The 14,658-nt window shown below is 44.5% G+C and overlaps 1 protein-coding gene across 11 annotated transcripts in view; it reads right to left on the bottom strand.

Annotated features, from left to right (window-relative positions):
• The window catches only part of ABI2 (abl interactor 2), an 841,968-nt gene that overhangs the window by 212,549 nt on the left and 614,761 nt on the right, over positions 1-14,658 (bottom strand). For 4 of the 11 annotated variants that reach the window (XM_078680274.1, XM_078680271.1, XM_078680275.1 and 1 more), the window contains 2 exons: positions 1,553-1,677; positions 806-988 (listed from right to left, as the gene is read on the bottom strand). In XM_078680274.1, the coding sequence (XP_078536400.1) occupies positions 806-988; positions 1,553-1,677 (308 nt within the window). The remainder of the gene's footprint in view (positions 1-805; positions 989-1,552; positions 1,678-14,658) is intronic. The other 7 variants (XM_078680278.1, XM_078680280.1, XM_078680276.1 and 4 more) reach the window with 3 other exon arrangements.

The following is a 14,658-nucleotide window of genomic DNA, read 5'->3' as shown; positions in this document are numbered from 1 at the left end:
CTTAGTGCGGTAAAGTGGTCTAAAGGGAGTTTGTCTTTCAGCTGGCCCCATACCTACAGTCTTACCCACTTAGTTGGTTGAAAGGTCAGTTGTCTATAGACTCTTCACCCGAGACAACAATCCTTGCATACTAAATCTCAGCAACCAAAGGCATCTATGAGTCACTATCAAAATTAAGTATTATCAGTAAAGAAATCAGCAAAGCTCCACGTTGAATTTCAGAATAGAGTTTGGGTATGCAAGGCATCATGGATGAACCATGGTGCCCTTTGGAATCAGGTCTATGCTTCTCCATATGAAACTCTTTCCAATAGTTGTCTCTGCTAAGAGGCTTGGAGCAGACAAGGTTTTGTCTGCTATTAAGTTCCTGCATGTGTGAACAAAGCCATGGTGCAGTGACAGGAAATGCTTCGAAATAGGCAATTTTATATTGTTTATTTTTGAAAGAGCATTTTATATTTGTAAAAGGTGTTTCCTGTGACGTCACACATCGGAAGAGATGTTCAGTTTTTATAAATATTGAAGAAGAGCTATTGATGCAAATTTCTATGATTCTTTCCTTTACTAGAAACCATATTGATAAGTGTTCTTAGAACTAGCAAGCATAACTTTAAAGCACCAGAGAAACCACTTTTCAGGTTTACTGGAAATAGGGCAGTGGCAGCGCAGTAAAGTAAACGAATTGTTACTGTACACATACATGCAAGAAACTAGTTAACCCACAGAATCAAGCAGCATGTAGGCCAATAACTACTGCCAGCTCACATTTCCAGGCCCATTGGGACATAGACCAGACAAAACTCACCTGAAGAAGGAGCGGAAGATACAGCAGGGGGAGTTGGAGAGGCGAAGCCCTCAGCAAGGGCCTGGGCTCCTGTAGCAGCAGCATCTGGGGTAGTTGTGGTGGGGGCAGTAGCAGGAGCAAGAGGGGTAGGGGCAGGAGCAGAAGTAACAGGAATGGGAGGAGTGCCAGCAGAGCCAGCAGGGGCTAGGTGGAAAGAGGAGGAAGAGGTGAAGTTAATTAGGAGATCATGTTAGCTGGGTAGACATGCTTTTTTGCATACTTCGTGTTAGTTATTAAGTGTTTATCAATCTAGCATCCACACGTGATACAGGAATGAAAGTATGATATGAAAATGAACTTGCAATGAATATAGTGACAATGTTGGGACGAATTACTGTACGGCATGACTGTACTTACAGCATTATCAACAACCAATGAGGATGGGAAGAAAGGGAAGTTTGACTGCTTCTCTCCTTAGTGATTACTGAAAATGACGTTTCAGGTCAGTGATGGTTCCCATGCATTTAAAACAATGCAGCCACCATCTTTAATATCAATGCAGATGATGTTATCTGTGTTACTCAAGAACTCAACAGGAGAGCTGCTAACAGTGATGTTCACATCTCTGATATTAAATGCACCGGACCAACAAGGACTAAGTGCTGAGATAGAAAACTTTTGTATTCTCAGGATTAACAGTTGCAATATTGCCAAGCGCATATGAAAGTAAATCTTGAAAATGAGAGGCAGAGCCAATGGCTTGCTTACCTGGATATACACTGGGCGGAGATGGGGTAGGAACAGCGATGGGGACACCAACACTCCCGCTTCCACTGTTCTCTCGACTGCTGCTGCGACTACTTGGGTGACTCCCGCCGCTGCTGCCACTACTGCTAAAAGAACCAGAACAAACTAATTCAACCTTTATTCTATATTGAAAGGCAGCAAGAATGCTTTAATGCATAGCATTAAATATATAGCAACTAACTTCTGATGTTTTTACACATACAGTTTCGGTTTAGATAAAAATGGCTTAAGATAACCAAGATAATGTCAATGGAGGGGGTGTAAAAGAAGAAGAAAAAGTTCTATATCAATCTTTGAAGATTCATCCATACTCAACATAGTGCTTTTATTCTGGATGAAATATGCTAACTTATACAGCGTTTGCCAAACTAATAAAAATACATCATAAAAAAATAGCACAATTTATAAAACCATCAGATAAAAACATGTTTACACAGAAAATAAGTGAACAAAACCGCCTGGAAAATCCCCAAAACATATATCAGTTAAAAGCATCATTGCAGATGAACAAGATAATCCATCATGCTTCCCAAATAAAGATTTTATAATCAATCATGATATGAGCAAAGTCCATATACATTTCCTTTCCTTAGCCTGAATTACAACTACCAAACCTGCAATGGAAAGCAAATGGTTTATATTAATTCAGAAACTAAACTCCGCTAGGCTGGAAAAAACCCACATATAGGAAATGTCATCATTGACCAAGGAATTCAATTCACGGTGAGGGGGGACAAGTTCCGCTTGCTAACTAGCCCCAATGTCATCTTTTACAGATCCGCATAGATAAGCACCAGAATGCCCATTCGGAAAGGAAACATTAATTGCTGTTTACCAGCAAAGTCAGTATGCAGTCTTTTACAAAGATTTATTTGGCTTTAACCTCATTTGGCCATATTATTTCTGACGTTTGCATCTCATTTCAATAGAGGAAAGCGATTTTAGTTTGATCTCCTGTAATCAAGGAGTGGCTACATCTTAGCATCTGTATTCCATGATATTAACTCCAATTCACAAACAGCTACCTGAATCTTTAATATTAAGTCACGGCTCACAAATTCTCAGTAAACTACGTGTCAACAGACTAAACATTCAACCATGTACGTCGTCTTCTGCTGGGGGTGCGTGGGGGGGTATTTATTTATAAACGCTAATAAAAGTGGGGTAGGTGGATAACCTGTTATAGTCGAAGATGAACTTTGCTAAGCCATCATGGACCAGGTGGATGTTTGTTTAAGATGCTCAGCCCAAATTGAATTGAGAAGCTAAAAAGTTATACCTAAATTCTTATAAGAATCAACTCTCTCCACAGTTTCCTGAAAGCTGACAATAATTGCTCCTGCATTTCTAGCCAAAAAAGATTATTTGTTTTATCTAGTTTTGCTGTGAGATAATTGTCAAGGTAATACCCATGCACTGCCACCAACTTAATTTGGAGTCTGATTAGGGTATGTTCCATCATATCCCCATGTTCTGCATATAGTGAACATGACACATTAAGCCCTCCTATCCTTGCAGAAAATTACTTTCCTTTAATTTATTTGACAAGTCAGTAAGCTATAGGGAAGGCACGGCTGGAGCAAGCAGACTGCTCTGTTTTAAACTGTTAAATGATGGCATACACTTAAGTAAGACAGCCTGTGAAGTTTAGCTTTACCTTTGCCATTTTAAAGTAATGTATTGGATTAAGAATTAATGAGTCCCAGAGATATATTCCAATCAACCATTTACAAAGTCATACCCTGGCAGCCAGTTCAAAAGCCATGCATGAATCTACAAAGCCACAACACAAACTCCTAATTTCTCCACTGAGTTCCATGCTATGATCTAAAGAGAACAAGCATTTACAAAGCAATAGGTCTCGCAACTGCGAATTTTGGACCTAGTGGTATTGTAAATGGCAATGCCTTTAAAAAAATTGAAAGCCATTGTTATTTACAATACCAAAAGCAACACCTATTGCATTGCATAGGGCAGTGTCCGTGAAAACTGCGCTGTGCTCATTAAATAAAAAAAAAAAAAAAAAAAAAACAACGAAAAAAGAGTGAGGGGTGTAAACAAAACACTCACTCCACATATACACTGGTAATAATTTGTATTTGTACATGGTTAATTAAAACCTTTACAAAACAATTAGAACATAGCTAAAATTTTCAGTCCGGCTTTTTCATTAATCTGCGGAGAACGTGCTCTTTCTGTCTTTTCGCCACTAGTTCAACATTTTTTGTAACCTGACAATTTAATTTTGTTTTGCTGGGGTTGAAGCACAGTTTGACCGCCTGCCTACATGTTTGGACACCATGTAGTTTGAACGATGGACGCAATAAATCGTACCTCAGGTCCTTTAGTTTGGAACGGATACAGAGTTCCTTGCCAGCTTTGCACAAGCGGCAGAGTTGCAGAGAGTTTTTTCTTTCCCAGGGCGGGAGAAGAGGGGCAGCTGGAATTACACCTAGGCGTAGTTTTAAAAACTTTTATTTTGTCTTTAGATTCATTCCGATGGTAAGATACTCTTGAGGCTGCAGTACTGCAGTCGCAGAGTGTGATCCAGCCATGCACTCTTTTGGATAGTGTCTTGTCCTCATTAGAGGAAATGATACGTACTGATTTTTTTAAAAGTCAAAAGATCAGTAGAGGTGTCCCAGAGGTCTGATAGTCCCAAGATTTGGAGTGAATCAAATAAGTAGTCTCTGGCAGAGGATTTTCGTTGGCGAAGCAGCTCTTCCTATAAGTGTGAGTTTAAACCACACCTCAGCACTCCGAATCTTGTGCCACGTAGTGAGATACATGCCCCGTCTTTCCAGTGTTTGTTTTAACAGACCAAATTCAAGCCGGATTTGTGCTGGAGAAACATATCTTGGCAGATTGAAGATTGCCCTATATGAGTTTGCTATCACAATGTCCAATAGTGCTGAAACCTTTCCTTGAAGGGGTTCACTCCCGTATGTAAGGGTCGGTTGTAGCTTTGCTTGCAGGACCTGGAGCAGCGGATTAAGCGTTAAGTCGGGGAGCTTGACCTTTAGAGATTTTATCGTCAAACAAGTCACGGTTCCCTTCCCTCGCAAGGATTCTAGTTGAGGCTTGGTGTTCTTGTGGTCCAAGATTACACCCAGATATTTATAGGTGATTACCAAGTCCAGCCCTTGTCTGTTTAAATGCCAGATGGGTTTCTTTTTTTTCTGATAATCGACTGCCATGACTAGTTTTGGCAACATTTATTTGCAATTGGTTCCTTTTCGAGACGGTGTGAGTTGCATTCAAAAGATGTTGAAGGCCGATCGCAGTTCGACTGATTAAAACCAGGTCGTCCGCGTACAACAGATTAGACAGTATAGTTTTCCCTAGTTTTTGTGTGTGACAGGGGCAGTTGTCAAGTTCTCCTGACGGGTCCGCAAGGAAAAGGTTAAATAAAAATGGTGCTAGAACACAACCCTGTTTTAGCCCTTTTGTTGTTGAAATCTGTTTGGAGAGGTGTGTTCCTGCTCCTAATTTAACCCTAATCCAGGTGTTTGTATGCAGTAGTATCATTTGGTCTAAGAGTTGTTTTTTGCCAGTTTCCGCCAGAGTATATTTCAATTGATGTGATAAAAAGCGGCAGTATAATCAATGAAACACAGGTAAAGGGGAGGTTTGGTCTCTTTTGCTGCATCCATCAACAGGGTCAAGGCCATGATGTTTGCAACGGTTTCTTGACCCTGGCAGAAGCCTGTTTGATTAATAGGGAGGGCGGGTTTGTCAGAAGCCCATGTTGTTAACTCCTCCAATATGGTTCCTGCAAAATACTTGGCCTCCACGTCTATGAGGGCAATAAGGCGGTAGTGATTTTGAAGTTTCCTACTGCCCTGTCGAAAATTGGGCTTAGTTCTGATCCAAACCAGGACTCCGGTAATGTCAATGTGTCCTTTATATTTCTGAAAACCGGGGTTAGTGCTACAGACCAAAATTCAGCGTCTGATTTAGATAACATTGGTGTGATTCCGTTTGGACCAGTGGCACCTGTCGGTCTGCCCCTAGCTATTTGTCTCTTGATTTCCCCTTGATTTGTGAGTGGAGTGGGGTCAATCTCAGCAGAGGTAGAAAAACCTGAATCTAGTCATAAATTATCTATGCATGGAGGTTGCTCGATTCCTCTTGGGTCTGGGTCTTGAAAAGTTACCATTATGTAGTCGTTTCTTGTTTTTTCTCTGCAAACTACTTTGCTGGGCCCTATTGTCTGTACTTCTTCAAGATACTCCCTGTTGTCAGCAAATGTGTTGTTGAAATGCTTGAAGAGGTAATGTATCCATGCTTCCTCCGTTATGTTGGAATTTAAACCGAGATGGTCTGGATTCTTTAATCTTTTGATCATATGCCAAAACCTTGAGCTGTTTTTCCGTTTAGCTTCACAGAGGAGTATGACCCATAATTCTTAATTTTTCCACTTCTTGTTCTTGTGGAGAAGTGTGGCTCAATGGTTAGAGCGGCAGACCTTGATGCAGAGCTCTGGCCCGGGACCGGGGTTCGATTCCTGCCTCGGCGGGTCTCGGGCTCAAATTCCTCTGACCGGATATTCTCGCCTCAGTGCCTATTCTAATCATGGGTCCCACGCTGCAACTCTGGGCAATAGCTTGCTTAATCTCCACAACGGCCCCAACAGCGCGAGGATGCCTGGTTTTACCATGGGGGTGCCCAGGAGTGGACACTTCACAAGGAAAAACGGGAAGGGTACCTTAGCGGTATGAGTACAAGCGCCGGGAGACCCGGTCCGGGTAGCTGCACGCTATACAAGTACAAAAACATTTACATTTACATTTTCCCGTTTTATCCCTTTTAGCAGTTGTTTTACTTCCCGTAAACCTTTTTGAAACTCTTGGTTTAATGGGTCTTTCCTCATCTGTCTCAAAGTTCGGTTTATGATCTGCTTTTGGATTTTCATTTCTGAAGAAGGTTGCATTTTGGTTGATATTCTCATTTGATGCATTAATTTGTCTGATGGCCCTTTCAATAGTTTCTCATCGACAGCCAGGATGAAATTTTGCCATGCTTCTACCGGTTTTATCATAAGATTTTCCAATTGCGTGTAAAGAGTTTTTGCCTTTTGACTTAAAGTATTGATATTGCTGGAGTTGCATCGGAGCCGCTTAAGATTTGTGGCCACTTCGATATTGATGCCTATGAATGGTTCGATATTAAGAAGTGAGTTGACTTTTATTGTTATTTCTTGAGCCAGGTGGTCACTATGTTCGCTGGTCCCAATCTTGAATGCAGATACAGTACCAAGCATATTTAGGGATGTGAATGTGTAATCCAAATAAGAAGATTGCTGTTTTGAATGGAACGTTACGGTTGGTGGGTCGTCCTCCGGAAATCGCCCATTCAAGGATCTTAAATTAAGATGTTCTAGCTGCCGTAATAGATGATTTGAACAGTTTGTGTGTTTCTTAATGATTGGGGAGCCCTGGCTGGGCACTTCCCATGCAACATTAAGTTCTTGGTCAAGGGCGTCATCTTCCCCAGAGCAAAAAAGATACATGTTAAGATCGCCTGCTAGAATAATATAATCAGAATTCTCTTCATCCATTATCTTTTTTGTGGCTTCAAACAATTCTTTGGCAGATTTCGGATGGATGTAAGCATTAATTACTATAACGTCTTGACACTGGCTGTTTAGCCTGAGAGCGATCTTTGCCGCCTGCATAGCGCTTGGGGGTGTTATTTGAGATGCTACTGCTGGGATCTCTCCTATTCTTGCTATGGAGGCCATGATCATTAGGCCCCCTGATCGGTGACCAAAATCGGAACACTTTTTTGCCGGGATGCAGCAAGATGTGTATCTTTGGAGTTCAAAGGCCTTTTCCTCCCAGGTCTCTTGCAGCAGTAGCAAATCAAATGGGTTTAAGTATTGTAGGAACTCTGTATCCTCACTTTTCCTAGCTAGACCACTGATGTTCCAAGTACATATCCTAATTTGTCTGGAGTTGTTGAAGACTTGATTAAGGTTGCTCTCCCTTTGTCAGTTTATATGGTATGCTGTATAAGTGGTGCACTGAATTTGCCTCCAGTTTTGTGAGGCAGGTGACTAAGTGTGTCGTAAGTCCCTTGAGTCTTGTGCTGATAGAAAGGTCTTTGTGTCTTGAGAATGTACTCTTGGAGAGGTGCTCCTTGCTCCTTTTAGTACTGGCTTGGTATCTTTCCATACGTGTGTCCCAGTGAGGAGTAGAAAGGGTGTCAGATAGGGAGGTAGTTTTTCAATTTCAAGTTTTATCCCCCATTGCTTAAACGTACTCACTTCCTTCATGATTTTTTGGACTGTCTCTTTGGAGTTCCAGGTTGCTTTAGTTATTTCCGAACATTGTAAGTTATTGTTTGGCTGGAACTCTATTCGGAGTGGATCAGAGGAGCCAATGTTTTCTAGGTTTGTGATTGAATGTAAGAGTCTCAGTATATTTCCGCTGTTCAATATGTCATCACTACCGCAGGATGTGTATTCTGGGGTAAGCAGAATAGTAGCCGTGCTATCCCCGTGATGCACTGCAGTTTGCTTTGCTCGAGTTGCCTCGCTTCCGGTATTGCCGTGCTGTGGTGAGCGGCTTAAACTGCTACTTGTGGGAAAAGTTTGTTGTATCCTACCGTGCTTTTCTCTCCATGTGTCCCTTGTGATATTTGTTATTCCCCGTTTGTATCTGTGATAACTCTGTGTTACTGTTCAGAATATTGTTGCAGATTTCTGTAGTTAGACTTCGTTCAGTTTTAATGGGCCTTATTAAGTCAGAGTTATTTACAGTTTGAGCTGTTTTTGTTTGAGGAAATCCCTCCTTTTCGAGAGGTGGAGATTTATGAGATGTGTCTCTGGGTGGTGAGCTCAAAGCCACCAACGGCTTGGCAATAAATGTCGGGGGGGATCCTCCGAGTCTTCGGGTGAAAGCTGGAGCATGAGTTGACTTACAAGTTCAACTTTTGGACTATAGATAGTTGCTATTGGGGACAAATATGATGGCGATTCTTTATGGGATCTTGTACTAATTGGGAGCTTGTTCCTTCCCTTCCTTTTTTTCTTCCTCCAAGTTTTACAAAGGCTCTGGACGCTGATTGATGCAAAGTCATCTGTAGTTGTACCAACTGCTGAGAGTTGAGCCATAAGTTCAGCATCCGTGCTCTCTGACAATGGCGAAAGGCCGTCCCTGCCTGTCATATTCAAATTGCTATTTGCTATCCGTGCTATTTTTAATACGTCCGAGGCTCTCTTTTGTGGTTCAGGGAGTTCAGTATTCTTTGCAGAGGTCTGTAACATGCTTGTTTTTAGATCTACTATTAGGTCCCCTATCATGGATGGCAGGGTTAGTAACTTGTCTACGATCGGTTCACATGGGCTTGATGATGGTATTGCTTGGACCGTATAGGCCGATTCCTGTCCTCTATTTATGAGGCCATTAAGTTCTGATATTTTCGAGTCGATTCCTGAAATGGAATCAGCCATTGTCTGTAGGACCTTAAGCTGCAGGTACATTTTTTCGGATTGAAAATTTAGCGCTGCAGCTGAATCTTGCAGGGTGTTTAGGATTGTTACCCATAATGACTCCGAGATTGGGCTTCCAGCGTTGTGGCTTTTTTCCATTCTTGGGGAGTTATTTGCTTCTTTTGGTAGATTAAACTGAGCTTGTTTCAGGTTGTACGAGGCAGTTCTTCCCATTCCTGGGTAGCTATAAAGGTCTTGTCATTATTTTTTGAATGAGAGTCGCTAAAAGGTAACAGAGTGCGACGCTCAACGAGCGTATGTGCTGTTGGGCTGTTCTATTTTAACGATTGTTCCCAGGTATCTACTTGAGCTGTTTCAAGTGATTTTGTTTGAATTGGAGAGCTATTGTTTACTTGAGGAGATAGATGATGTTGTTTTCCGTCCTCGAGTTCCCGTACATTAGCTGCGGCTAATCGATCTGATTGCATTATTTGAATTACATTCATTCGGGAGGGAGAGCTGTTGTTTAGTTGAGAAGATAGATCTTGTGCGTTTCCATCACAGATGTCCTGAACCTTGGTTTTAACTGGGGAATCTAAGCCCTCTGTATTTAGGATGCTGGTTTGACTTAAATTTGTCTCCACTCCACTGGCTGGATGGCAGTGACAGTGGCAATGTTTCATCAACTCAGAGGATGTGTCCGTCTCCGACAGGCTATTTTTTTACGATGACCGTACTAGAACAGGATTAAACAGGAGCGATCCTACATTGACTACTTTGACTATTTTCTCCTTTAGCTGCTAAATTGGTAAAATATCCCACTCCGCCGGTTCCGGTTATTGTTGTTGTTGTAGTTGCCGCTTCGGATGCTTCCCCTGAGCGGAGTTGACAAATCGTCACTGTAGGTTGTGGGGTCAAAACTGGATTAATATGGAAAGGAGTGCAGTCAGTTTTACTTGATAGTAGCGGTGTTTGTAGCCCTTTTATACTCCCGGTCTTGGAGTAGATCGCGGTCCCTGGGTCCTTCAAAAAGGAGAATTGTGTGTATATCTTTGGCTGGTAGGTCCTTGTGGACCTTCCTTCGATGGTTATAAGATCGTTGGAGTCCTTTAACATTATAAGAGATGATGATCGCTGTGGCGATACCTGCAGTGTCTGCGGTGTCGTTGGCAACTGGGAGGTCAGTAACTGTGTGCTGACGCCAGCAGGGGTCGGTGTGTCAGTAGTGTCAATAGTCACCGACCCACGATTACCGCAAGTATTATACTCCTCAGATGGATTTGAAAGAGTGCTCTTTCCAGGCGGAGTAGGAACTTTTGCTGTTGCTTTGCTAGTTATATTTTCGCTTGTGGTTACAGCTGAACTTGTTAATACCTGTTTTGGTTCTTCCTTGAAGGAGTTATGATTATTAGGAGTTTTGTCTCGGGATTTGGTTGGTTGCAGTGTTTTTGCAGGTTCCAACTCGAGTTTCCTTTTCTTTGACTTTGACTTGTTTTTTGGCTCAAGCAAAAGATCCGACTTTGCCAGATCTCATTTCTCCTTTCTTGTTAAGTGTTTTTTTTTTGCATTTGTTTTGTATTTTGTTACGTTTTGTTTGACGGTTGGGCGATATTTGTATTTCTATGTTTGAGTAACGCCTTCAGGTCCCCCCTCACAGTCAGTAAGCAACTCGCTTTTCCCCAGTTGGTAGATGGAAGTTGGTGGGGGACGTGGGGGGTCGTGGGAGGTGGTTGAGCCGATTACTGAGGCTGGTTCAACATTCATCAAAACAGTGGGTGGTGAGGAGATAATGCAGTGTGATGATGCGCAGTGACAGCACCGAAGCCAGGACGGGGCAAGAGAGCAGGGCACTCTGGGTGCTGCAGGCTACTCCCAACCTAGTTGGGCTGCCTCAGTAGCAGCACCTGGGCACACACTTCGGGCTGACTAACGTCAACCGCGCTCTCCCGCTTTTTCCACTAGCTACTAGGGCCTTTCACGTTCAGCAGTTCATTCAAAGAACCTCCCGGGTACCAACCCACTTAACTATTTGGTGCCTGGCTGTAGGTTTATAGCTCCCGGGGACGGCTCCTCACCTCCACTCCGCTGTTCGCCCTCCGTCGACCGTCTGCCCGGCACTAAGCACAGAAACCCTAGCCTCAGTCTCTGCGTGCTCTGGGTGGAGGACGACTGACAGGGCTGTGTGCTCTTACACAGCCGTGACTTGGTTCCGTGGCTCAGCGACCCAGCCACTCTGCGCGGGGTCCCGCGGGTGGACTCGCCTGTGCCTCGGCTGCGCCTCCGGTATTTTGCTTTTCAGCTATTTCTTCCCGCAGCGCACTCCCGCGGTGCTCCCCGCGGCTCTCGGTTAACGCTGCTTCTCGATTGAGTGTTCACCAAAGCAAAACCTGGACTGGAGCGCTGACTAACAGGGCACGAACAAGGTCATCCACACATACACTGAATATTAACACTACATTCTTGGCATATACATAATAGCAGAACAAATTGGCGTTTATTCGAGTAGTTATGGGGTGCAAATCTCGTATAGCGCCAAAGTAAATTGAACTAAACAAGTATGCATGGCACGGAGTTGGTGGCACTCTCTCGAGGCCCACAATCATTCATGTAGGAGCCACAGGCAGGCTCAGCTAGATTTGGGAGCGAGGTTCTACCAGGCCTTCAAATTGCACCAGAGCCAGGCCTCGTGAAATCATGCAACAGTCACCAGTGCATTGCTGCTTTGAATGCCCTTTGGATATACAGTGTGCAGTTTTGAAATGTGTATGCTTTGCCTGTCAATGACAAAAGCAAATATATGCATGAGCCTTTCTATCTCGCTGCGCGGCAGACGCCGGCACTAAATGCCATGTCACGCACCCATTGCTGCAGCCTGGGTCAGGAGCTGCGGTGGATGGCATTTCAATCAAAATTCCTCTACAATCCCAGCCGTGCTTCGGGGCTACAACCGTCCCAGACTCGCACCGCATGCCTGCAATTTAGGACGAGCTCGGTGCCACCAAGAGCACAATATGCTGGTCGCCCCTGCCTCCCTCCAGGCAAACTGAGAAGAAAACTGCCACTACTGCTGGGGTCGCAGCCACAAACAAGGCACCATGCTAAAATGCAAGCTCCTTTAATAGGCCCTGCAAGGGACGCTCTCCCCCTGCAAGGTGGGGAGGGCAGCCTGTGCAATTTCCTGCATAAAAAGGCACCAAAACCTGCCGTGTGCAGCTTGAAAAACGCATGCCATGTTCCCTCACAAGCGCACAATGCAGTCAACGGGGGTGGAAGGGATTTTTGGACGAAAAGCCCTAATCCAAAAACACAGCATTCCCGGACTAAGGATCCGAGGTAGCGAGGGTGGCCGCTCCAGTATTCCTGGGGCCTGGCATGCTACCTCTAACGCACCGAGGCACAGGGAGGAAGGGGAGGGGGTGGGGCGCCTGGCCTGTTCCAGGGACCCAGATAGTGAGAGCATCTGATAATGATTTGCTCAGCGAGGGCTGGGGAAGTGCCACTGTCAGGTAGAAACAAAGAGGCCTTTGTGCCAATGGGCCACCAACAATCAAGGTAAAGGGCCCCCTAGAAAGGTGCAAGGGGCTTCGTGGTGGAGGCTGGGAGCAGCCATTTCTGAAGGTGAGGGGTGGCTTTGTTGATGGCCGCGCAGCTCTGCGATCAGGCGGTGCAGCTGCTCATTTCGCAGCTACGGATACAGATGTGGGCATCAGCTCTGCCAGGGGAAGGCATATGCCAGCAGTCTCGAGATGTACCTAGCCATAAACACACAGCAAGCAGTGCTAGGACATGAATTTGAGTGTGATGGATCCGTGAAAAGGTGGGGACACATCTCAAGAAGCAATAGGCCAGTCACTTAAGCCCAATTAATAAAAAGGGGCCAGCTGTCAGCGAATGACTGGCATGGGCTGTTGTCGAAGAACAGGGTACCCCTCTCGCAAGGAATACGGAGGCTATCCCCCTGGAATTTGGGGTCCGCCTATGAGGAAACAAGGAGGTACACGTCCAGGGTAATAAGATGGCCCAGGTTTCAGGGGAATCAGATGGAAGACGTCACGGGGTAAAAGAGGCTACCTACATCTCACACAAAAACGCATCCCTCTGAACATTAGGGAAGGAATAAACTTCCTAGGAACTAAGAAGGCCCGAATCTCGAACTAAATGTGAAGGCAAATAAACCAGGCCACGCAGGAGCGACTAGCCAAGGAATACGGGGGTGCAAAATTTGGGGGACGTACGTCTCCGGAGAAAGCGGGGAACACTTCTTGGGGGGACACAAGGGATCTCATGGAACGGGAGGGATGCATCTGTCGGGAACTAGGAGTTGAGGGGCGCATCTGCCAGGGTGCCAGAAGGGGCTGCACCTTACGGAACCATGGAACAAAAGAGGAGCATGGGTGCATCCCAGACAAGCCGGGATGCATTGTTCTCTGAAAACGGTCACACGTGGGTCACAGCAAGCAAATATCATGGAATTAGGGGGGGTTTCATAAAGATTAGGCACACATCTCTGAAGTAAAAGGGACTGCACGTCTCACAGGATAAGGGGACACATTATCTTGCAAGACAGAGCAATCTCCAAACATAACGGGATACTTAGAGCAATAAATGCGCACATCTCAGTGAACGTCTCTCAGGCATGAAGGGGCATCTTTCAGGGAGCAGTGGTATTTCAAGAAATGTGAAGCAACTCTTGAGGAACAGAGACACACTGAAACTTAAGGGGACACATTTACCAATCAGGCACGGGTGCAGAGGACAAGCAGTCCGGGAAGAGGGCGCGCTGAGGTGGGAATTAATATTCAGCTGGCACTGATTTAAAAACAAGCACTCGCCATTGCAGGAAGGCAGCCGCTTGTTTATATTTGCATTGCGCTTTCACTTTCACTGAAAGTGCGAAGCAAAAAAAACCACGCGGCTGATGTTGAGATAAGAAATTGCTTCACGACAGTCGTGAAGCAGGCGAGCTAGTCCAGATGGGCCTGACGAGAAGGGAGAAAGGGCAGTGGCCAAAAAGCATCATTGTCATGGGGAAGCCAGCATTTAGCATAAATGCTGACGCGACCCAATGAAAATGATAGGCGGGGCTTCAAGTCCCCTTCTGAAATCTCCTTGATCACAAGAGGTCTTGCAGAGCGAGCAGCAACGCTACGCGATACCTAAAAATAGTAGTTTAGAGTACTGTGGCTCTGCTGGAATCCACCTTGTCCTGGAGTAATCACATTTCAACCAGAGATTCAAGCATTCAGTTGCTGTACAACTATTTCAGAATACACTGACAGTGATATTGAACTAACGTCTCAAACGCTAATTAGAAGGGGGGGCTAACCTCACCCTTTTCGGTACTGGCTTTACATCACCACCTTTACCAAGGCACCAAGAATCGACAAGTTTATCACCCAACAAAACAGAGATAATAATTGTTGGCCCACAACAAAAGAGCTCATAAATTCCTGGGGTCTGTCTCTCTACTTGAATTCACACAAAATATCACATTGTTTATGTTCGGGAGAGAGGAAAATTCCATAATCTCATTACCTACTATACAGTTATTCACAAACAGGTGCTCCCTTGCTTGACCATAAAGAACCATTAAGTGTCGAACCCCAGCATCTTCTTTGACTGTACACACCGA

Source organism: Lissotriton helveticus, chromosome 3_1 (genome assembly GCF_964261635.1).
Source record: "Lissotriton helveticus chromosome 3_1, aLisHel1.1, whole genome shotgun sequence".
Lineage (NCBI taxonomy): Eukaryota > Metazoa > Chordata > Amphibia > Caudata > Salamandridae > Lissotriton > Lissotriton helveticus.
This window is presented reverse-complemented; position numbering and strand designations above follow the sequence as displayed.